Source organism: Babylonia areolata, chromosome 29, assembly GCF_041734735.1.
Source record: "Babylonia areolata isolate BAREFJ2019XMU chromosome 29, ASM4173473v1, whole genome shotgun sequence".
Lineage (NCBI taxonomy): Eukaryota > Metazoa > Mollusca > Gastropoda > Neogastropoda > Buccinidae > Babylonia > Babylonia areolata.
In genome coordinates this window covers 25,118,886-25,142,691 of record NC_134904.1, presented here as the reverse complement: position 1 = coordinate 25,142,691, position 23,806 = coordinate 25,118,886, and the positions used below count along the sequence as shown (strand labels likewise).

General features: G+C 44.6%; 1 protein-coding gene across 1 annotated transcript in view; it reads left to right on the top strand.

Annotated features, from left to right (window-relative positions):
* Nucleotides 1-26: 26 nt before the first annotated feature.
* LOC143302257 (DNA excision repair protein ERCC-6-like) overlaps nucleotides 27-23,806 on the top strand; it is a 139,389-nt gene continuing 115,609 nt past the window's right edge. Inside the window, exons 1-2 of the mRNA XM_076616847.1 lie at nucleotides 27-204; nucleotides 17,602-17,864. Coding sequence (XP_076472962.1) covers nucleotides 105-204; nucleotides 17,602-17,864 — 363 coding nt within the window. The 5' untranslated portion in view covers nucleotides 27-104. The remainder of the gene's footprint in view (nucleotides 205-17,601; nucleotides 17,865-23,806) is intronic.

Genomic DNA, 23,806 nt, shown 5'->3' with positions numbered 1-23,806 from the left:
AACGAGAAGAACCAACCGGACTTTTTTCGTTGCATGGCGGTCTTTTCAACTCGGTTGCTGTGTTTGTGTCAATTCAAAAATACGCGAAAAAAAACAACTGCACCATGCAAAACAATTGCTCAGATTCACAAGATGCTGATATCGAAACAACAAGCAAGAAATTTGCCAACTTGAGTGTGTGTGAAGACAGAAGCCCACTGAAAGGCAATGCTTTTTTTCAATTTTAATTTTATCATTTTTATTTATTTATATCAATTATAATCATATTTATTTTGTTCTGACTTCGATACTGTTCTTCAACGGAAGTAATGTTAACAAAAAATGAACTCACGCTTTTACTTTAGCATGCTATGTCACAGAATCACAGAAGGCTTCTAGTCTTTTGCCCTCGTAATAATGCCCATTAATGTGCTTTTGGATCACTATATAGTGAACTGTTCCAAGGTTTAATCAGGTGTAGTGTATACTACATTTATTTCTGACTCAATAAAGATTTAAATCGATGGAAAATACATGGTCCTTAAAAGTTTTGTCAATTTGGTTTTTGAAGGCGTTTACTGATGGTGCATTGATGTCAGAGGAAAGGTTATTCCACAGATTAATGATAAGGTTAGTAAAAAAAATTGTGGAACTGGTTAGTGACCAAATTTTTCTTGTTAAGTTTGAAGTTGTGCCCTCGAGTTTTATCAAATTTAGCCAAGGTGAACAGGGAAGAGGTAGTGCGGGGATCATAAGTATTGTGCATGATCTTGAATACTTCAATATCACCTCTTGGTCGCCTAAATTCTAGACTGGGCAGTTTAAATAGAGCTAGGTGCTCCACATAACTAAGGTCTCCAGTACCAGTTATACACTTAGTAAATCTGCGTTGAACGCCTTCAATCATATTTATGTGCATTTTTTTTGGGGGGGGGGATTAGGGGGTGCACGGGAAGGGTAGTACCTCTTGAGGGGGGACTTGTCACGCTCTTCCGGTAGTGGTTCGTCCTCTGTTGGTCCCCACCGGCACCCAGCTCTCACCTATGGGTTCTAGAAGCTGCTAGCATGCGGCAGCGCCCAACCCCCGGGCAACGGCTTTGACAGGCTGGCTAAACTAGGTGAGGGTAGCCGACGGGTTTCAAACCCACGGTGAGTTAGGGCTTGTCTACCCAAGCATGTGAAGACTGGATTCGGCGGACTCTGCGGAAGAAACCTTCATGGTTCAACAGAGAGGAAGGCGGTTGCAGCAGAGCACTGTGGAGTGCTGAGGGCAGGATGAGGCACATAGGACATCCTGGTCATCCACTGCATCTGTTTCCATCTCCAGTTGTCTTGACCTCGTCTTGCCACTGGATACAGAGGGTCTCGGACAAGAGAGTGAGGTCGACGGTGCGCAATTCCTCCTCACTATAAACAAAGTCATCGTGCAAGTCATCAGTCATCCTTCATCCCATACCATCATTTTCCCCAAGCCCTGAGGCGACAGGCGAGCGACGAAGCGACAGGTGTGGGTACACTGGCAGTTGTAGCCGCGGACCTGCACACAGGCGGCTCAGGCCATAGGGTTGTTTTTCACCGACTGGAGCAGTGGTGGAGATCGGCAGCCCCCTGAGCGACTGAGCAGCCCTCTTCAGGACAGCACTGCTCACCTCCATGGCTTGAGGAAGGGGCTAGAAAAGGTGCCCTAAACATTGCCTGCTCCACACCACCCTAGTCAGCATACCGCGGCTGACGGGGACCCTACTCAAGCGGTCGACACACAAAGGAAAGAAAGAAGAAAACAAGGAGCACCCCATTGACCATTGCCACATGGAACGTGCGTACGCTTCTGGACAGAGGCGACTCAGTCAGACCACAGAGACGCACAGCACTCATTGCGAGTGAACTAGCCAGGTACAACATCGACATCGCTGCCTTAAGTGAGACCAGACTGGCAGAAGAAGGTGAACTCTGTGAGTGAGGCGCAGGCTACACCTTCTTTTGGAGTGGTCGCGGACCTGAGGAGAGACGTGAGGCTGGAGTTGGCTTTGCAGTGAAGACAACCCTCATTGGCAAGCTGGCTGGTCCCCCGTAAGGAGTGAATGATCGCCTGATGACGATGAAACTCCCTTTATGCAACGGGAAGAAGTTAACCACCATTGTCAGCGCATACGCGCCCACCATGACCAACCCGGGTGAGATCAAGGACAAGCTCTACGAGGACCTGAACGCTGTCATCACCACTGTTCCCAACGCAGACAAGCTCATCATTCTTGGTGACTTTAACGCGAGAGTTGACTGTGACAGCACCTCCTGGGAAGGCGTGATTGGGAAGCATGGGGTTGGCAACTGTAACAGCAATGGTCAACTACTTCTCCAGACATGTGCCGAGCACAACCTTCTTATCACAAACACCGTCTTCTGCCTCCCTACCCGTAACAGGATGTTATTGATGCATCCTCGCTCTGGGCATTGGCATCTCATTGGCTTTGTCATCGTCAGGAAGAGGGACAGGCAGGATGTAGGAGTCACGAGGGCCATGTGCTGGACAGACCACCGCCTTAACGTCTCCAAGCTCAACCTCCGCATCCAGCCCAAGAGACGGCCTCAGGGCATGAAAGCACCCAAACGCCTGAATGTCAACAAGCTGGAGCTAGGCAACATCAGGCAGAGCTTTGCTGACACCCTGGAGAAACGCCTTGAGTCCACCATGCTGGACAACCAGAATGTGGAGGCAGCATGGGGCGCACTGCATGAGACGGTGTACAACACTGCCATGGAGTGCCTGGGGCCTTCTGCCAGGAAGCACAAAGACTGGTTTGATGAGAACTGCACTGAGATCAAGCAGCTGCTAGAAGACAAACGCCAAGCCTACAGAGCCCACATTGAAGATCCCAAGTCACAGTCAAAGAAAGACATACTGAAGAGCGCACGCAGCACCATCCAGCTGAAGCTGCGGCAGATGCAGGATTCCTGGTTGAACAACAAAGCTGATGAGATCCAGGGCTTTGCAGACAGGAACGACATGAAGAACTTAACGGCCTGAAAGAAGTCTACGGTCCCACCACCTCCGGATCTGCTCCACTCCTCAGTGCTGATGGTTCTACCCTAATCACTGACAAGGACAGTATCCTTGAGAGATGGGCTGAACACTTTGACAGCGTACTGAACCGCCCTTCCACCATCAATGATGAAGCCATCGACCGACTCCCCCAGGTGCCAGTCAGTGAGTCGTTGGATGCCATTCCAACTTTGGAGGAGACCCAGAAAGCTATCCGTCTGCTATCCAATGGCAAAGCCCCAGGCTCAGACTCCATTCCAGCTGAGGTCTACAAAGAAGGTGGTATGGCGCTGACTGAGAAGCTTCATCAGCTGTTCCAGCTCATCTGGCAACATGAGGCAGTTCCACAGGACTTCAAAGACGCTTCCATCATACACCTGAACAAGCGCAAAGGAAATCGTCAGGCCTGTGACAACCATCATGGAATATCCCTGCTGTCCGTCGCAGGCAAGACTCTGGCCAGAGTGCTACTCAACCGTCTCATAGCGCACCTCGAGCAAGGTCTCCTACCAGAGAGCCAGTGTGGCTTCCAGAAAGAACGCAGGACTATCGACATGGTGTTTGCTGCCAGGCAGCTCCAGGAGAAGTGTCAGGAGCAGAACGCCGACCTTTACTCCACCTATGTCGATCTGACCAAGGCCTTCGATACTGTTAGCAGAGATGGCCTTTGGAGAATCATGGCGAAGTATGGATGTCCCAGAAAGTTCATCACCATCATACAGCAACTACACGATGGGATGCTGGCCCGAGTCCAAGACAACGGAGAGACTTCAGAACCATTCCCTGTCACCAACGGAGTCAAGCAAGGGTGTGTTCTTGCCCCCACCCTGTTCAGTCTCATGTTTTCAGCCATGCTGACAGAGACGCTGACATAGGCATTGGCATCAGGTACCGCACAGATGGCTTACTCTTCAACCTCAGGAGGCTTCAAGCAAAAACCAAGGTGAGGACAGACACCGTCAACGACTTCCTGTTTGCTGATGACTGCGCTCTCAACGCTGCCTCTGAAGCTGACATGCAACACAGTGTCGACAAGTTTTCTGCTGCCTGTGACAACTTTGGCCTCACAATCAGCACAAAGAAGACTGAGGTGATGCACCAGCCAGTTCCAGGAAAGCCTTACGTTGAACCAAACATCTTCAACGGGCAACGACTGAACGCGGTGGACAAGTTCACATATCTGGGCAGTACACTCTCTCGCACAGTTGTCATCGACGACGAGGTGAATGCCAGACTCGCCAAAGCCAGCGCTGCCTTCGGCAGACTCCATAGGAACGTTTGGAACAGGAGAGGCATCACCCTGGAGACAAAGTTCAAAGTATACAAGGCCATAGTTCTCTCCACACTGCTCTATGGATGTGAATCATGGACGGTCTACAAACGCCACGCCAAAAAGCTGAACCACTTCCACACCACCAGCCTCAGAAAACTTCTCGGCATAAAGTGGCAAGAGAAGATCCCTAACACAGAGGTGCTCACTCGTACAAACTTGCCCAGCATCTACACCATCTTGATGCAGGCCCAGCTGCGCTGGGCAGGCCATGTAGTTCGCATGCCAGACCACCGGCTCCCCAAGAAACTGCTGTACGGCGAACTCCAACATGGCAAGCGCTCCCATGGAGGCGAAAAGAAGCGCTTCAAAGACACTCTGAAAGCTTCTCTGAAGGCCTTCAACATCAGCCACGACACATGGGAGCTGAATGCAATGGACAGACCAAAGTGGCGTTCAGCTGTCCACAAAGGCACCAAATCCTGCGAGGCCAACAGAATCGCTGCAGCAGAGCAACGCAGACAGGCCAGGAAAAGCAGTGCCAGCAAGTCCCCGACAGCCGCCACCATCCCCTGTCCACACTGCGTCAGAACCTTCCGGGCGCGGATTGGCCTGACCAGTCATCTGCGCACCCACAGAGCCCAACCCACCCACCCCCAGGATGACTAGATGGTCCTCGTCAATCCCGACGGACGAACCACATGTGCATTTTTAAGTAGGGGCACCATACCGAGTTCCCGTATTCAATTATGGGCCTAACTAAAGCTTTGAATAAAGGAACCATAATTTCAGGAGACTTATTTTGTAATATTTCTCAAAAGCATACCAGAAATTTGATTTCCTTTTTTCACACTATTACTTATATGTGTATCAAAGCTTAATTCTGGGTCCATGGTGACCCCCAGATCCTTTTCAACAGTACATGAGTTGATCCATTCTCTTGTACTACGTAATCATAATGTGGATTGTTCTTTCCAAGGTGGAGTACTTTGCATTTCTCACTATTAAAATGTCGCCTTTCAAGCCAGTAATAAGATCACACTAATGTGTTCAATAATCTCCTTGACATGAACATCAGTTTAAAAGAAAAATTTATTGACTTTGACGAGTGATTTACAGTACGTGTAAAAGAAAACATATATGTATTCCACAAATAAAAGGAGACCGATAGTGAAGGGGACATAAAAAAGGCCGTGAGGCCTAGGCAGTCAAATACCAGTCCCTACACTACTACTACACACCTCGAATATGGAAATGTTATTTGGTACCCGCTATACAAAAAAGGAATCTGTTGCAGTTGAAAAAGTTCAAAGAAGGGCAACAAGGTTTGTTAGTGGATTGCAGGATAAAACATATGAAGAAAGACTGAAATTACATAATTTACCATCTTTGAAATTTCGTAGAATTAGAGGGGATCTAATACAAACATAAAATACTCAATAATATTGATAAACTAGACAAAGAGACCTTTTTCAAAAAAACATTTCATGGATATAACAAGGAATGCCACTGACAAACTGTTTATTAAGTATTCAAGAACTAACATTCGAAAAATTGTTTTAGTAACAGAATTGCACCTTACTGGAATACAATATTTTTTGTTAGACTGGGACAAAAAAAACAAAAACAAAAAAACTAAAAAAGCTGAAAGGCTTATAAACATTCTCCAAAATCTGAACTGAACTGAAAAATAGTAGACTGAACTAGTGTGAGGGCATTTTTAAAATGGCCATTCACAATTATTTCGACCTTGCTCAGTCAAGTTAGTGGTTTGCTTGCCTGCCCTGATTTCCTTTTATCAGCATAGAAGATAAAGCTGTACTCCTCAAAATCTTGAAAACATTGTTGCATTTTGGGACCACTATCAAGCACACTTTTGAACTGAAACTATAAGAGTTTGTGTAGTTTTGATGTGAGTATCAGTGCTTGAGTTGATCACCGGTTAGTGAAACAACTTGCTGATGTTAGTGTTAAAATATCTTGAATAAACTTTTGGTTAATGATTTCTGGTTTTATCAGAGGAACTCATAAACATTTTGTCTGTGCTGATATCATTAGTTTTGATCAATATTTTGTATATGTCTGATATAATGTATAAACTATAATGGTAAGATTAAACAATCTCAGAGGTTTTCCTTGCCTGTCATGATCCAGAACCAATCAAGATCATTCAACTTTGTTGAAGTTAAGTGCATGTCTTTCTTCAGCTGTGGCATCTAAATCAGTAAATACCAAGTGATGCATATATACTGATATCGCTTCTCTTTTGGCTTGAAGCTTGTCTGAACATGTGACATTTGGTAGTTTTGCATACCATTCAGAAGGAAATTGAAAGAGCTTTTTTCTCAGACTGAAAATTTCAATGTTGTTTATTACCAGCTTTGAGAAATTTATGTGTAAAATTGAGCAAAAATAGTTTTCTAAGTACTTCATTGAATCATTCGCAGTATGCGGTTTTTTCAAGCCCAGTCAGTAACTACTGGCAAGCTGAGGCTTAGACAAATCTAAAGGTGCTGAAAATAGCCTTGTGGCTTGAAGGGTCCAAGCAAACAAACAGAACTTTCGAAAGATGAAAAAAAATTGTGGTGAGCAGTATAGGTCTAGACGGTTAGCCATGGCATGTAAGAAGCCTTCCATGATTTTTACTCATTTATTCAACAAAATCGAAAGACAGAAGAAAGAAAAACAAAAACATTGGAATGGGGAGAAATTCAACTTTATCTGCATATATAAAACACATAATCATATTTGTTAAGTTAAACATCACTGAAATTAGACTTACAGGCTTGGGGAAAATAGCCAAAATCAATGTTTTTCAGTCTTAGTTTCAGTGTAGCAGGTGAGGCTGCCAGCACCTTCATTGGTTGTCTCTATAGTCTATTATCTAACTTTGTTGTAAAGTTTCCCTTTACTTCGAAAAATTGTGTTACACATGTTCCTATACTTCTGAAACCATGCTGACAGAGTACTTGTAAATTATTGTTTGTAAAGTACTTATGTCATCACTAATTATTGATTCCAAAACTTAACATGATATATTTAATGTAGGATAATGTTGAATTTGAGATGTTTGAGGCCTTGGTAGGCATGTTATGGTTCTTGATGTATCAGTGGAACACATTTTTGGTGGCATATGATATATTGACTACCTACTGGTGACATTCCAGATCATATAGTGTGGGTAGAGTGACCTTGTGTGCATCAAGTCTGCTTTTGAGCGCTGAGACTGTTGGTGTCATCATGAACATGTCTGGCAAACTGTTCTCGTGTTCCAGATGTTGACAACTTTTTCTGTGAAGGAGCTGCTCATGTTCAATCTGCAGTGTGATTTGCTCAGCTTGAGACTGCCCTCCCTGACTTCCCTGCTGCTGGATTGTGTGATCTTTGGTTCCCTGAATCTTGGATGAACTTGTTCAAGTTGATCATATCACTGCATTTCCGTCAATGTTCAGCTTCAAGGGTTGGGTAATTTCAGGATTGCTATTCTCTCTCATTCTCTGGGTATGGCATGTCCTTCGAAAAGGCAGTGAGTTTTTTTGCTCACCACTGCATATCTTCCACTTGACTACACAGTATTTTCAGGTGTGGCTGCGAAACCAAGTGGTGGTACTCTAGGACTGGTCTGATGAGAGTCTTAGTTGAATTGTACGAAGAGTTCTATTAGAGGTTCTTTGTACTACCTAACTATATGGTTTGCCATGGCAGTAATCTTTGGAACATGATCTCTGAAACTGAGTTTGTTGTTCACATACACTCCAAGTCCAAGCTTCTTCTCAACCTCACTTTCTGTCATAGTTAATTCAGTTCAGTTCAAAAGCAATTTATTTATCCACATGGGAATTAACGTGTGCAGTCACAGGCTCGTTGAAGACACCAACATAAAAATGAACATGTGCACCATAAAACTATTAAAAGACATTAAAACAAGTCAAATAAGAACTCACAGTAACTGACGATAGACTAAAACAACCCCCCACCCCCACCCCCACACACAAACATGTGTAGATTAAGACAATAAGGTATTGCACAATAATGTATACAAATTGAGAACATCCAGCAAAATAAATGTATATGATTAAACACACACACACACACACACACACACACACACACACATGTTAAGACAATAAGGTATTGTACAACAATACAGTGTGTGGAGCTCTGAACCTGCTACTTCTGTCTGACCTTCGACCATAATTGTCATCATGTAGTGGTGTGTTTCATCTATCAAAGTTGTTTTCAGTCTGTCAGTTTTCTATTGTACATGTCACTAAAAGTGTCTTGTCTTTTACCTACCACCCACTTGCTTTCCTACTATCAAAGTTGTTTTCAGTCTGTCAGTATTCTATTGTACATGTCACTAAAAGTGTCTTGTCTTTTACCTACCACCCACTCGCTTTCCTAATGACTTTATCCAACCTGTCTTTGTTATGTTTGGTCAAGTTTCCTCCCCAGCACACGGCGCCATAAGTTAAAACGCTGCAGACAACAGATGTGTAAAACATTTGGAGCATCTGCTCGCACACATCGAAAGACCTTATATTTCTGAGACAGTACATGCTTTGCCCCGGGCTGCTATATTCTCTGTCTTCCACTGTGCCTTCATACATGCTTATCTGGCTTGGTTTCTTGCTTTGATGTACACCTGGTACACTTTGCCATCCCAAGTTTCCATCTTCTGAACAGTTTTTATTTCCTCACACAGTCACAGGTGTCAGAGTCCCTTTTTCGATCCACTTCTTAGAACATTTGTGTGTGAACTTGGTCTTTGGTACATGAGTATCCAGAGATGCTGACTATTATGATTTCGCTGTATTTTGTTATGCTCGATTGCAGTTTTTTACCCCAACATCAAAATTGTTCTGAGAAGTTCATTTTCGACTCCATAGCATGGCCACATGCTTTCCTGTTGTAACATTACACAGACGCTTTAGACCTATTGATCACGAGGCCAGGGTAGTCACTACTGACCTTGGTCTCACTGATGATGCTCAGCTAACCTCATCTGTTTACATTGAAGCAGCATTGAGTGGACCAATCATCTTAATGTTTGCCTGACCAAGAGAGAACGTGGCTAATCAAGTTGCGTCTCGGTCAGACAGCATCTGTGCCCTGTGGATTAAGCTTTGGAATGCAAGGAAGGAACAAGTGGCTCGAAACAGATAAGTCAGCCATCGATTCCAATTGTGAGAAACAAGACAAAGACAAGGGAAGCAACACAGTGCCACAGATGTGTCAGCTGTAAAGAAGCAGTCGCGGGAACAGAAGTTTCGCCAAACTGAAAAAGAACTGTTTGCTGATGTGGCTTGGAGTCCAAGTGTTCTTACCATATTCAAAATGTTCTTCCCAAATTTCATGTTGAACTTCAAACATTTGACCAGGGTTGGCATCTCTGGATATCCATGGTTTTCTCTGGCTTACTATTGATTCTGGTCCACATGTTGTTTGTGAAGATATCCCTCAGCTCCTCTTTCCAGTCTACAGCTCCCAAGTCTTTCCTAATACTTTCAAAGTCTAACTTGGAGAAGTTGAAACAGGCTTGACCTTCATTCTTGTTTCCTGCACATGACAATATTGACAGGTTCAAAATCAGTGAAGCATGGTCACTCTTTCCCATGGCAGCTTGAGTCTGTTCCATTGACAGTCTCGTCCATGTTTTTAAGTACCAGATCCACAACTCAGAACCTGTCATCTGAACCAGGTAGGCTCTCTTTGGTGCTGAAGGAGATAAGCATGATCCATAAAAGTTTTCATACAGTTGAACTGATAATATGCTGGGTGCTTTAACTCTGTCCATTTCTGTTGTTTCCAATCAATTTCTGAACAGTATAACTGGAAGTCACCTAGAATAAGATTTGGAGGCCTACCTTCAACTGATTTCAATATTTCATTAAATTTCTGCACATTTTCAAGACTTCTGCTTTGGCGTGTATACATTAGCCCCAATGTAAGTGTTTTTTTTTTAAATTTCATTTTTTCACTTGGCACTCAGCAAACACACTCTTGAAAGTCACCTGTGATGTGCTCACACAAAGATGGCTTCATCGTCTTCATGTTTTCCTTCACATCGAGTGCAAGTAATCCCTCTGCCTTCACTGTCTAGGCTGTGGAAAAGTGTGAAACCCTCTTAGGTGATTTCACTTTCTTGGAGTTGGACATTGTACTGACATTTTGGGGGTGGGGAGGGGAGCTTCACCACTGTTACAACTACTATTTTTGGGTCATGGAGTTTAGTCATACTTCATAGCCTTCAACTCTGCTTTCTTGTTCATCGGTATGCATTGGTGTGTGTGTGTGTGTGTTTATGTGTGTGTGTATGTGTATGCTGGGTACAAAAGGAATCTGAAGAAGTGTTCTTTTGGCTGTGCAACTGACTGGAGTCAAAAGGTTAAAAAACATTTTACATCAGATACCTTTTTTTTCTTCAAGCTCAGCTGTTGCTTACACCCATTGTCAGCCTGGGTGGGTATTACCCCCCTGTTGTCAGCCTGGGTGGGTACTTACCCCCATTAACCCCCTGACTGTTTCCATCTTGCAATGTTGTTCCCTCAATGTCTTGGATTCATTTTGCTTCCTTTTCATCTCATTGAAAAGCTCTTCCTCCTGTTTCCTCTCTGTGGGTTTAAGGTCCTTTCTTCTCGTAATCTTGCTGCATAGCCTCACATTCAGGCAATATTCATCAAGTCTTTCCTCCCCTCTGGCTTTGCTGAAGGCCTTTAACACCTTGTCTCTAGTTACCTGGCTTGGAAAACTCAGTCAGATAGGTCTGTCCTTGTTCTGTTGCCCTGTGCCATCTGTTGATGTTCAATCTCCGAAACTCCAGTGGCTCATTTCTGGCCCCTACCTTTTGCAAAATCTTGCTCACATTGACTTCATCCTCTCTTCTTGTTTTCACTGTCTTTTAAAGACTCTGGGAGTCTGAAAACCATTTAATTGATTTGTCTCTTTGTGCAGTCTTCTGCTTCAGGTGCATGTTGTTTTGCTTTACTGTCTGTTAGTTTTTCCACTTTTCCACCTCCAGGGTACTTGTTGCTGGTATGTCTTGGTTAAACTTAGTTCTCAAATGCATCAACCATATGTTGTGGAGGCTGGTCCTTTTCTGTTGTGGTTACTCTATACTGGAAAACAGAAACATCTTCTGTCGCTTTTCCAGTATCCATCTACCGTTTTGTCATATTGTTCATGAATTTTGAGGCCAAAAGTTGGCAGGAATTGTGTTACTGTAAAATATATATTACGAAAAATGGCTAACATGAGCATAATGAAACTTACGAGAGATCTTTAAACTCATGCCTACACTCCAACCCACACACCCAGCACAATTTTGTTTTTAACCCATTCAGTGACTGAGAATTTTGAGGAATCGGGGGTAATAAAGTTTTTAAAAAAATCTAGCACGAAGACTATTGAAGATACAGAAGGAAAGTAAACGTTGTTGTGAAAGAAAATGAATGGATTCAAAACCCAGTCCCCCCCCCCCCCCCCCACCCCTTTCCCCTCCTCAATTTCTGCAAATAGTAAGTGCAGCTGCTCATACTCTTAGGTTTTTGCAATACTTGTTCTCTAACCGAGCCCTTCATGGCCTTGGAAAAACTTTCCAGGAGGGGAGACCCTGTGTGGGCGGACACACACGGTTTGGTACCTCCTGGTCAGTTAGACTGGAACTCAGTATCTTTCTGTATTCTTATAGGCACTATATAAAGGTGTTCCCATGGATATTTGGCGCTTTTTTGCAATTTTCGCTGAGTTGTGCAAGTTATAACTTGGAGTCTTCCGCAGTTTCTCACAGTAATGCACTGGATTCTTTGTCGGAGGTACCTGACGACAGTTGTGTTGTTGACACTAGAAGCAACAATCTGCTGGACTCTGGACACCCTACATTATCCTCTTCACAACTTTAGGATTTGGCCGTTACAAAACAAATAAGTCAGGCGCCTCAAGAAAAGGTCAGTACTGAAACTCAGTTCCTCATGTTGTGGATATGTTATGCCATAAGAAAAAGAGTATAAATGTATACATATATTTATTCATTTATATTGTATGGTATTGTTTGTGTCAGAACAAGCCTCACACGAATTGTTAATACCAGACTGGTGTCAGAATTAATTATTTCCTTTCTTTTACTTTAGTGTAACTCCACTGAAACATCTCTTTGAACAGATGTCTTTCACTTTGGAACTTGTGTGCTTGATAAAATGTGACTTTTATCCCTCTTTTGAACTGATTTTTATCATGGTACTATGGATAAATGACACTAAGGCTTGGCTTTTCATGGGCCCCTGAGTGCCGTGCTGTTGCTACGATCCCCACTCGAACAGCCATATCGTTAGCATTAGACAGCTCACAATATAGCTCACTGCCCAGTTTCAACATTCTACACTTCGGCACTGTCGTCAGTCTGGTTGCTTATGAATGTTTACCATGTTCTTTACAGCGCCCACGCCTGGAAATGGCTGATGGCTTCCATCAGCAGTGGATGGGTGTGGCCAGTGGCACTGGGTGCTGCATCCCACTGACACTGTGACAGCAAGCAAGGCAGCAGAACCAGATCCAAGTCAGTCAGCAGTGGCCAATGCTGACCTTCACTGGTTGCCATATGCCACTGGGGTTAGCAAGACCTCCTGCGTTTAACCAGAGCGAACAGGACTGCCGAGACAGAGCCTTGCTACAACAATGTTCAGTGCCATGCGAGCTCTAAACAGGTTAAAGCCTTGTTGTAGAGCAGGGATGGTCTGGAAGGGGTCAGGAGTACTTTCTTCTGTGTCCAACACATCTGACGCCATGCTGACATCCACGTAGTTTGACCCACTTCCTGACTGGGTGGGAGGGGAATAAGGGAAGGAGAAAGTGGAGACAGGCTGTTTAATTCCACTGGATCTGGAGCCACAGGGCTGGGGGGTCATGAACTGGGTCTGGGTTTGGGTGGACTAGGAAGGAACAAAGAGGGTGGGTGTAGACAAAGGAAAAGAGGAATTTCCCAATGCCAAGACTGAGCGTGAAGAGGTCAGGGGCTAGGTTAACTAAGGGCAGGAGAAAGGAAGAGGGAAGCCACTTGCTGCTCTGCTGGCTGAGATCGATCTGTATACTAGGCCCTGCAGGGTCATGGCCATGTATACAGCACATGACCAAGCAGAGGCGTTTGCTGCACAATTACATCCAGTCATCTTTCTGAATGATGATGTGGCCTGCTGGAGGGATGACTTTTTAAGTGCTCAGCAGATGCAGATTGGAGCTGCAGCACATGCAGTATGTCTGGCCATGACTACTGCAAATATAGGGAAGCTTTCTTCTTTGCTCACATCAACTTGGATGAACGAACGGGACCTAGTGCAGAGATCCAACATTTACTCTGTGAAGATATGACCAATACACTGGGTCATGCACTGCAAATTCTTGCTGCAGAGACAACAAACCTGTGCAATGATTGTTGCCATCTTTGCCTAAATACAGGGCAGAATGATACTGGAAAAGCTCCCTCCTTCTGAGACCAGTCTCTTCTGTACGGACTTGGATTCTATCATCCAGTCGATGAAGAGCAGAAGAGAGGTTCAGGCTTCATTCAGGAGTCGGTCTCTCCAGCCAGTAAAGCCAGTAAAGCTCTGTCATCACTTCCCTGACTGCCGCTCTTTACCACAAGAGGAGGGGCCAGCAAGCAGACCAGGTGGGGCACTGGCACCCTCCTTTCGTCACCACAACACCACCTCCACAACACAGTTTTGTCTTGCCCACCCCAGCACTTAGGTGGATTGTGTCAGAGTTACGGGAAGCAGGCGTAGGGGAGTCAGCAGACTCAACTTATGCAACAGAAACTAGTTGTGCCATGCTACATGATGTTCCACTGCAGCAGATAATGGCTTCTGCAGACTGGACTCTGCAGGACACTTCACTTTGCCAAGCTGTGTGTATTGCCAGAAGAAACACTTTGCAGCATCGAAACCCCCCCCTCCTCCCCCCTCCCCACTGGTGGTGGTTCAACAGAGCAGTTTTGTTGTATGGATCTTTTGTTATATGTTGTGCTTACTGCATGGATTATGTTAATATTACAAGCACAATAAGCCAGTGAGCACATTGACTTGCAAAAAATACACAATTCGGCATCATGATTTAGCATTTCCCCCCATTAATCTGGCATAGATTTTAGTACACATGCTTTACAGTGTAAAAGTTTATAGCAGTTGGACCACAAACACCATAAACAATTAGTCAATACCATACAAAACTAATCTGGAAATTGGTTGGTTTTTATACATCATGAGCTGATTGAAAAGTAAATATACTTAACACCCAGTCACAGTTCATTCCAAAAAAATAAGAAATTTCTATTGTAATGAAATCGAGTACACTCAATCTTTTTCTTTCAAAGTTTGTGCAGTTGTGGATATTGCCACTAAGGATGTGTATGCATAATTTCATGAACATATATATCTTGATTGGAAGAATGTGGTTGCTATGAACATGTTCCAAAACATTTCATTTTCAGTCTTGATTTCTCAGTTCGATTCTTTCATGACTTAAGATTTACATTTTTTTTTTAATTAAAAAAAAAAAAAAAAATTATGCTGTAAAGCCCATTTGTTGCAGATTTACGTCATATCTATAACTAAAAATCTTCCCTCTGGTGCAAAGCGACTCATTTCCTGGTGGAAGGTCACATATCCGTGACGCGGTTCAGTCAGTGGCAGAATGATTGAAATGGACTTTTGTGTGTTGTGTTTCATGCACTCATGGCATCAGGTTTTAGTTTTAGCATGTAAATAAAGATTTGAATACAAGTTTTTCGTTGTTTTTCTCAAGTTTGTCCTTCTCTTCTTTTGTCATGAAAAGTCAACTCATATAATACCATTTGTGAACCATACGACTGTTAAACAGTTACCCAAAGGTATGAGCTGTTGCACTTACTTTGTGCAGAAATTAGAAAATTTCAGAGTGTAACATTATAGAATTAGAATTTCTGCACTTTATTGCAACAGCTCACACACAACTGTCAATATGATTCATATAAATTCACATATAAACAAGGCTCAAATTTCAAAAGCACCAAATATCCGAGAGAACACCCTTTATAAGAAGATGCTGGGTTCCAGTCTAACCAACCAGGAGGTTCCAGACCTCCGCATGTGTCTGACCATGCAGGGTCTCCCCTCAAAGTTTTTCCAAGATCATTCAGGGCTCGGTAAGAGTGAGTATTGCAAACACCCAAAGGTGTGAGCTGTTGCACCATGCAGAAATTCTAATTTGATAACATTACACTCAAGAATTTTCTAATAATTTTGAATCTTCATATCGACGGGCGCAGTAGCCGAATGGTTAAAACGTTGGACTTTCAATCTGAGGGTCCCGGGTTCGAATCACAGTGACGGCGCCTGGTGGGTAAAGGGTGAAGATTTTTACGATCTCCCAGGTCAGCATATATGCAGACCTGCTAGTGCCTGAATCCCCTTCGCGTGTATATGCAAGCAGAAGATCAAATACGCACGTTAAAGATCCTGTAATCCATGTCAGCGTTCGGTGGGTTATGGAAACAAGAACATACCCAGCATGCACACCCCCGAAAACGGAGTACGGCTGCCTACATGGCGGGATAAAAACGGTCATACACATAAAAGCCCACTCGTGTGCATACGAGCGAACGCAGAAGAAGAAGAAGAAGAATCTTCATATCTATTCAGGCATTTCAAAGTGAGGATAATAATTTTTATGCATTAAAACACCTCCACAGAATGACACCCAGAAAAAAAATAAACGAAATACAGTTTGAAATAGCATGCTTATTGTCGACATTTTTGGGTTTGGTCAAGATAAAAAGTCAGCCATGTTCTGAGAGTGAGCTGTCAATCTTTTCTTATACCTAAGACTAGTAAGAGCGTCCCCTTTAGAAGAGAGTGTACTTTGATGGTATTCCCTTCTTCCTGGTTGTATATGATCTGTCAAAGTGTCTGCTGTGCATCCAGTTTTTCTCCTCTATAAAGAAATTGCTCAACTGAACAGTGACAAAAATCTTGAAAAAGTGGAAAAAAAACCCCACATGATTCCTATTGTCTATCAACCCTGTGTTAAAAAAAAAAAAAATAGTGGATTTCAGGCAGTTGATCCCTGTGAAAAGGCATGAACACTGACAGCTGGGCTATGCCCCATTATCCCGCCTTCTGTCTGGTCTTCAAGTCTGGTCTTCGACCTATTGTCTTACACCACTCCTCCTCCTCTTCTCAGATTATGTGAATGCACCGTGCCTTCACTGTCAGTCATAGTCACTTGCTCAGAAATGATGTCTCATTTGATAAATGGGCTGAAGAAAGAATTTGATGTTATCCGTTTTGTCACTGTCATTGTCATAACCTTCGAGTTAACGAATCATAAGACAAGACAGATCCATCTCTCATCGTTAGACGTAATCATCAGCACAGCTTGTAAGGTTGTGTAAATCCACTGACTGGGACCACCGTCTTCACTTGACAAAATGTCTAATGTCTTTTTGGCATGTGAGGCAAACCCTTTGCATATGCACTCCAAGTGGTCCAAGTACACAAATCATTGAGGAAAAAGGGGTCTTCTACCAGATGAATGCTCACTTACATAGTATGTTTATAATCCAGACACATTAATCGATTAAACCAACCATTCATAGTCAGTTAATGTTCATTGCACCAAACTGATGAAGGAAAAATTGAAATACATGCAGGATGTCAGTGGATGTCTTAGTTTTAGGCACTATGGCAACACTTTTTGCAGGATGTCAGCTGACATCTTATTGGCACTCAACTGGTTAAGGTTAGAAATTAAACTGTCTCTGATTTTTTAAGCTTCCCCTTCCCCATGGAAAAAAAGACATGAGGCCTGGATTTATTGTTGATTGCTCTGTGTGTATGTGCCTTTACACATTTACTTAAGTTAAATAACTGTTTGAAAATTAGACTTTGGTTCTCACTGATTACGCTTTGGAGTTGATTGTATTGTATTGCCCAAGTTCACAATGTTTTTAGTTTTATTCTTGAATTCAACATGCGTAGAAGTTCTTTACCTTCATAGTATGTAAAGCTAATTTTCCTTGGATCATAGTTTCTTTCATCACTAGCTAGTTGTTATTTTGATCACTGCCACTACACATGCAGCTATCAAATGTTTGTGAAATAAATCTGTACAACTGAACCTGTGGAATATATGCAATTATAATGTTTTGCGGAATACATGCAATCATAATGCCATTACATTATGCAAATATGTCTTCTGCAGATTTGTTGTTTAAGTTTTCCTTTTAGCAAATCTAATGTTTCCTCATTAATTCATTCTTTCATTTAATTTATTTGGACTGCAGGAATACCGGCTGATTCCCCCCGCATCAAAGGAGTGAGGTCTTCACAAAGCAGCCTAGATGACACACCAAGAAAAGGGTCCGGATCAGAGCTGTCCAAGGAGCAGACAGATATCAAGGAAGCACAGGTGCGCTTCAACAAGCTGGTGAAAAAGGCCAAGCACCTGGCTCAGGAAGGCAAGGTACAGCAGGCCCTTGAGCTGAACAGAGAGGCCCTCAGCATCCATCACCATGAAAAGCTGGCTCGCAGGATTGCCAAAATGGAGGTGAGCATTGGTATTTTGTGCATCCTGGGTGTTGGAAACATCAAGAATTTGACTGGGTGTTTGATTGAATGTCATTTTGTGAAACTAAGTGATAAATTGGTTGATCATTCATGCGTATTTTTCAACAGTCTGTTTCAGTGTTATTGATATATGTGTTTGTGTTTATTATTAAATTTTTTTAATGTGTGTTTTCTATAGTGTCTGTCTTAGCTGATAGTCAGGTCAGGTCTCTACCTGCCACAGGTACCATGTAACCCTGTGCTACCTGTCACATGCGGGCAGATGGAGCTCGACAGCCCGGGAAGGCAGTCCATCTAAGACAAGGAAAAGTCTGAAGTAAAACCCATGAAGTGCTAAGGAATGCAGGACAGTCTCGACATGCATTGACCCTGGGTCCATGGCCATGTCCCGACTTTCAGTAGCCGCGCCCCCGTGCCTCCGAGGAAGGTTTTTGAGCCAGAGGCTAGGACAAGGACAGTCTGATATAAAACCTATGACCTGAGGACCTCACTGTCACCGTCCCAGCTTGCTAGGCTATGGCAGATGAACCATGGGTGTAAAGGGTGGGGCCAGTACTGCGCACACTGCACTCCACCTAAAAATTCCATTGCGCAGGCTTGAAGGACACGTCCACGTCCGCGCCACCAACTATTCCAAGCCCTGTAGCGATGGGAAAGGGGCGAAAACGGCAGGTGGAAGATGTCACTGGAAGCCGCAGTTCCAATCCTGCATGCAGGCGGTTCAGGATATTGGTCGCCTGATTGTTGACCCGGAGGTGACAGCATCACTCGGCAGCACCCTGAACGACCAAGCAGCCTTTTCTAGGGACAGCACTGCTTGCTCCACACGGAGAGGGGCCTAGAAAAGGTGGTCCAAACAAATGCTCATCTCCATACCCCCCAGTTGGCTAGCCGCGGTCAACGGGCATCTCCAAACGCGGTCGAACAACAATAGAGAAGAAAAGGCCGGCACCTGCCTCACAATTAGGTGCAAAAGGACTACAGGTAGCATGCTGGAACATCCGAACCATGCGTGACTCTGCAGACAGCAACCACCCAGAAAGGCGTTCCGCTCTAGTCGCACACGAACTTCAGAGACTGAACATTGACATTGCTGCCGTCAGCGAAGTCCGCTTTGCAGGGAAAGGCAGCCTCCAGGAACACGGCGCTGGGTACACCCTCTACTGGTCAGGCAAGCCAGAGACCGAGAGACGCCTTTATGGCGTAGGCTTTATGGTCAGGAGCACCATTGCCTCCAAGCTTGAAAACCTGCCAACAGGACACTCAGACCGAATTATGTCCATGCGCCTCCCACTACGGAACAAACAGCATGCCACTCTGTTCAGCGTGTACGCTCCAACCCTCCAAGCGGACCCCACAGAAAAGGTCAAGTTTTACACTGATCTGCGCAACCTCGTTCAGAACACCCCTGCTGACGACAAGGTCATCATCCTTGGCGACTTCAATGCCAGAGTTGGCCAAGATTCAGAAGCCTGGAAAGGAGTCCTTGCCAAGCATGGCGTTGGTAATTGCAACGACAGTGGGCGCCTTCTTCTCGAGTTCTGTGCAGAGCAGCAGTTTACCATCACCAACACCATTTTCCAGCAGAAGGACAGCCTGAAGACAACGTGGATGCATCCTCGGTCCAAACATTGGCACCTCATTGATTACATCCTGATGCGCCAGAGAGACGTACGAGACGTCCTACACACCCGAGTGATGCCCAGCGCGGAGTGTCATACTGACCACCGCCTCGTCCGCAGCAAGCTCAGGCTCCACTTCAAGCCCAAACCAAAGAAAGGAGGAGCTCCTAGGAAGAAATTCCAGGTTGGCAACTTTCAGTCAGCTGAAGTGAAAGCTGAATTCCAGGCGAAGCTTCAGGACAAACTTGAAGACCCCAGTTGCCCCACAGACCCCTCTCCAGAAGCACTATGGGCACAGCTGAAATCAGCCATCCTGCAGTCCTCTGAAGAAGTCCTAGGGTTCTCGTCGAAAAAGAACAAGGACTGGTTTGACGAAAACAACCAGGAGATCCAAGAATTGTTGGCGAAGAAGAGATCAGCCCACCAGGCTCACCTTGCACAACCGTCTTGTCCGGTGAAGAAAGCAACCTTCCGGCTCATATGCAGCAACCTCCAGCGCAAGCTTCGTGAGATTCAAAATGGGTGGTGGACCAACCTGGCAGAGAGGGCTCAGCTTTGTGCAGACACTGGTGACTACCGGGGCTTATACGAAGCCTTGAAGGCGGTGTACGGTCCCTCATACCAGGTCCAGAGTCCTTTGCGCAGCGCAGACGGCCAGGCGCTCTTCACAGACAAGACGTCGATCCTGAACAGGTGGTCGGAACATTTCCAGGCCCTCTTCAGCGCCAACCGCACGGTTCAAGACTCGGCAATTCTCCGCATCCCACAACAGCCAGTGAAATTACAACTGGACGAGCTACCAACCCTAGAAGAGACTGTCAAGGCCATTGAACAGCTGAAATGTGGCAAGGCAGCAGGGGTTGACGGAATTCCGCCGGAGGCGTGGAAGAATGGAGGCCCAGCACTACACTCCAAACTCCACAACCTCTTTGTCTGCTGCTGGGAGCAAGGCAAACTACCACAGGACCTCCGTGACGCAGTCATCATCACCCTGTATAAAAACAAGGGAGAAAAGTCGGACTGCTCCAACTACAGGGGGATAACTCTGCTCTCCATCGCAGGCAAGATCCTCGCCAGAGTCCTCCTAAATCGGCTGGTGCCTACTATCGCCGAAGAACATCTCCCAGAGAGTCAGTGTGGCTTTAGAGCCAACAGAGGCACCACTGACATGGTCTTCGTTCTCAGACAGCTACAAGAAAAATGTCGGGAACAGAACAAAGGACTGTATGCGACATTCGTCGATCTCACGAAAGCTTTCGACACCGTGAGCAGAAAAGGTCTGTGGGAGATCATGAAACGTCTAGGATGCCCCCCAAAATTCCTCAGCATGGTCATCCAACTACATGAGGAACAGCGTGGACAGGTCAGACACAGCAACGACCTTTCGGAGCCCTTCCCAATTGGAAATGGAGTGAAACAAGGTTGTGTCCTCGCGCCGACCCTCTTCACGATCTTCTTCAGCATGATGCTCCAACAGGCCACTGAAGATCTTGGCGACGACGACGGTATCTTCATCAGATACCGCACTGATGGCAGCCTATTCAACCTGAGGCGGCTACAGACCCACACCAAGACACTGGAGCAACTCATCAGAGAGCTTCTGTTTGCCGACGATGCTGCCCTCGTCGCCCATACAGAAGCGGCCCTGCAGCGTATAACGTCCTGCTTCGCAGAGGCTGCGCAGCTCTTCGGCCTAGAAGTCAGTCTGAAAAAGACGGAAGTTCTCCACCAGCCTGCCCCACAGGAAGAATTCCACGCTCCTCACATCAACATCGGTGAGACAGAGCTGAAGTCGGTCCACCAGTTCAGCTACCTAGGCTGCACCATCTCGTCTGACGCCAAGATCGACAAGGAGATCGACAACAGACTTGCAAAGGCAAACAGCGCATTCGGCAGGCTGTACAAGAGAGTGTGGAACAACAAACACCTGAAGAAAGACACAAAGATCAGCGTGTACAGAGCTGTTGTACTGCCCACCTTGTTGTATGGCTCCGAAACCTGGGTCACCTACCGGCACCACATACGACTGCTTGATCGCTTCCACCAGCGCTGCCTTCGCACCATCCTCAGCATCCACTGGAGTGACTACATCACAAATGTCGAGGTCCTGGAGCAGGCAAAGACTATCAGCATCGAGGCAGTGCTGCTAAAGACCCAGCTACGTTGGGCAGGGCACGTGTCCAGGATGGAGGACCACCGCCTGCCCAAGATCGCGCTGTATGGCGAACTGTCCACTGGCCACCGTGACAGAGGAGCACCCAAGAAGAGATACAAAGACTCCTTGAAGAAAGCTCTCGGTGCCTGTCACATTGACCATCGCCAGTGGTCCGCAGTAGCCGCTGATCGAGAGACCTGGCGACGCACCATCCACCAAGCTGTCTCCTCCTTCGAAAACAACCGCAGGGCCAGCCTTGAGGACAAACGCAGAAGGAGGAAGAACCACGACGCTGCAGCCGCGAACCCAGACCAGACTTTCCCTTGCAACCGCTGCGGCCGACTCTGCTTTTCCCGCATTGGCCTTGTCAGCCATGAGCGTGCCTGCATCAGACGTGGACAACGCCCTTCCTAGATCTTCGTCAGCGAAGCCAGGCCATGATGATGATGATGGTCTTAGCTTCTATATTAAGCAGAATGGCTGGTGTCCTTAGCATAGCCTCATCTTATTTGCCAGAAGAATCCAAATGGTTGGGATACTGTGTCATGAACTGTGGTTTTTTTAGTTTGTTTTATTGGTTTTTTTGTAAATGTGACAGTTTTGTGTTGACGCAGTTGAGCATTTGTATGGTTTGACAGTCCTAATATGGCCCTGTGGACTGTAGTAAAAGCAACAAGAACAAGAACATTTGTTGATCAAGGAATTCATTTGATGTGTTCTATGAGTCCAGCTGTCCAATTTCTCTTGCCATTTATTTGATTCAAAGTAGATGCCTAAGATTTTTATTTTGTTTACTAAAGTAAATGGAAGCAGTTCAATGTTTTAATGACCCATTCTCAGAGCTTTTTGTGTGTGTGCATTCATCTTAAGACCAGAAAATCTTCAAATTTTCAAGTATTTCCACTGATTTAAGATTGCCTTCTTTACTTTTAAGAAATGTCATATGGGGTGAGATTGATTTTAAGTATTTGTGATTTTAGATGTGATGTAAATTAAAATATGTAAATTGTGATTCATTTTAAGTATTGTGATATGGTTTTAATCTTTGTAGTGATAGTGTTGAATATTGTGATTTGAATTGTGCGTAGGTATTGTGATATATATGTATGGTGAGTGTCATGTTGTGTGTATACTATAGTTTTTGTACTATCTGTACATGTTGTATATTGGTTGGATGTCTGTGCAGGGTTGTGGATGTGAGTGTTTCATTTTAGTGTTCGAATGCATGTTTTGCTTTTTGGTCTTTACAGCGGAACTGAGCATGTTTTACATGGTAAAGGTACTCTGTGAATGGGATTATCATGAAAATTACCGTTGGCCAGCTGTTTTATTCTCATATGGAATGGATTTGTATTGTCAGACAAAGGTGACTTAATACCTGCTATAGCAGTTAGTTATTAGTAGTTAGTAATATTTCTAATTTTATTTGCAAGAAGTTCCACTGCTAATAAAAAAACAAGCGGAGAAAAGGACATCCCTCTCTGATCCCACATGGCACATCAAATGGTTCAGAAAGCCAATCTCCATTATTGATACTACTGGAAATGGCAGTAGTTAAAACTTGAAATCATTTTTTTAAATAATTAAAGTCCATACCGAAACCAAATATAAAATACTTCAAACACATGAAACAAGAAAGGTTTGGATACAGAATCAAAGGCTTGAGAATAGTTGATAGTGAGTAAGTAACCAGCTTCATTGCTTTCATTTGAATAATTACATTATCTATTGCCCTTGATGGGTGCAATAGCGGAGTGGTTAAAGCATTGGACTTTCAATCAGAGAGTCCTGGGTTTGAATCTCGGTAACGGTGCCTGGTGGGTAAAGGGTGGAGATTTTTCCAATCTCCCAGTTAGCATATGTGCAGACCTGCTAGTGCTTGAACCCCCTTTGTGTGTACACACACACAGAAGATCAAATATGCATGTTTAAGATCCTGTAATCCATGTCAGTGTTGGTTATGGAAACAAGAACATACCCAGCATGCACACCCCCAAAAACGGAGTATGGCTGCCTACAAGGCAGGGTAAATAAACATAAAGGTCATACATGTAAAATGTTACATATCTGTCTGAGTGTGTATGCGTGCCTGCCTGAAATCTAATTGAATGACACAGGAAACGAATGATGAGCGCCTAATGGCAG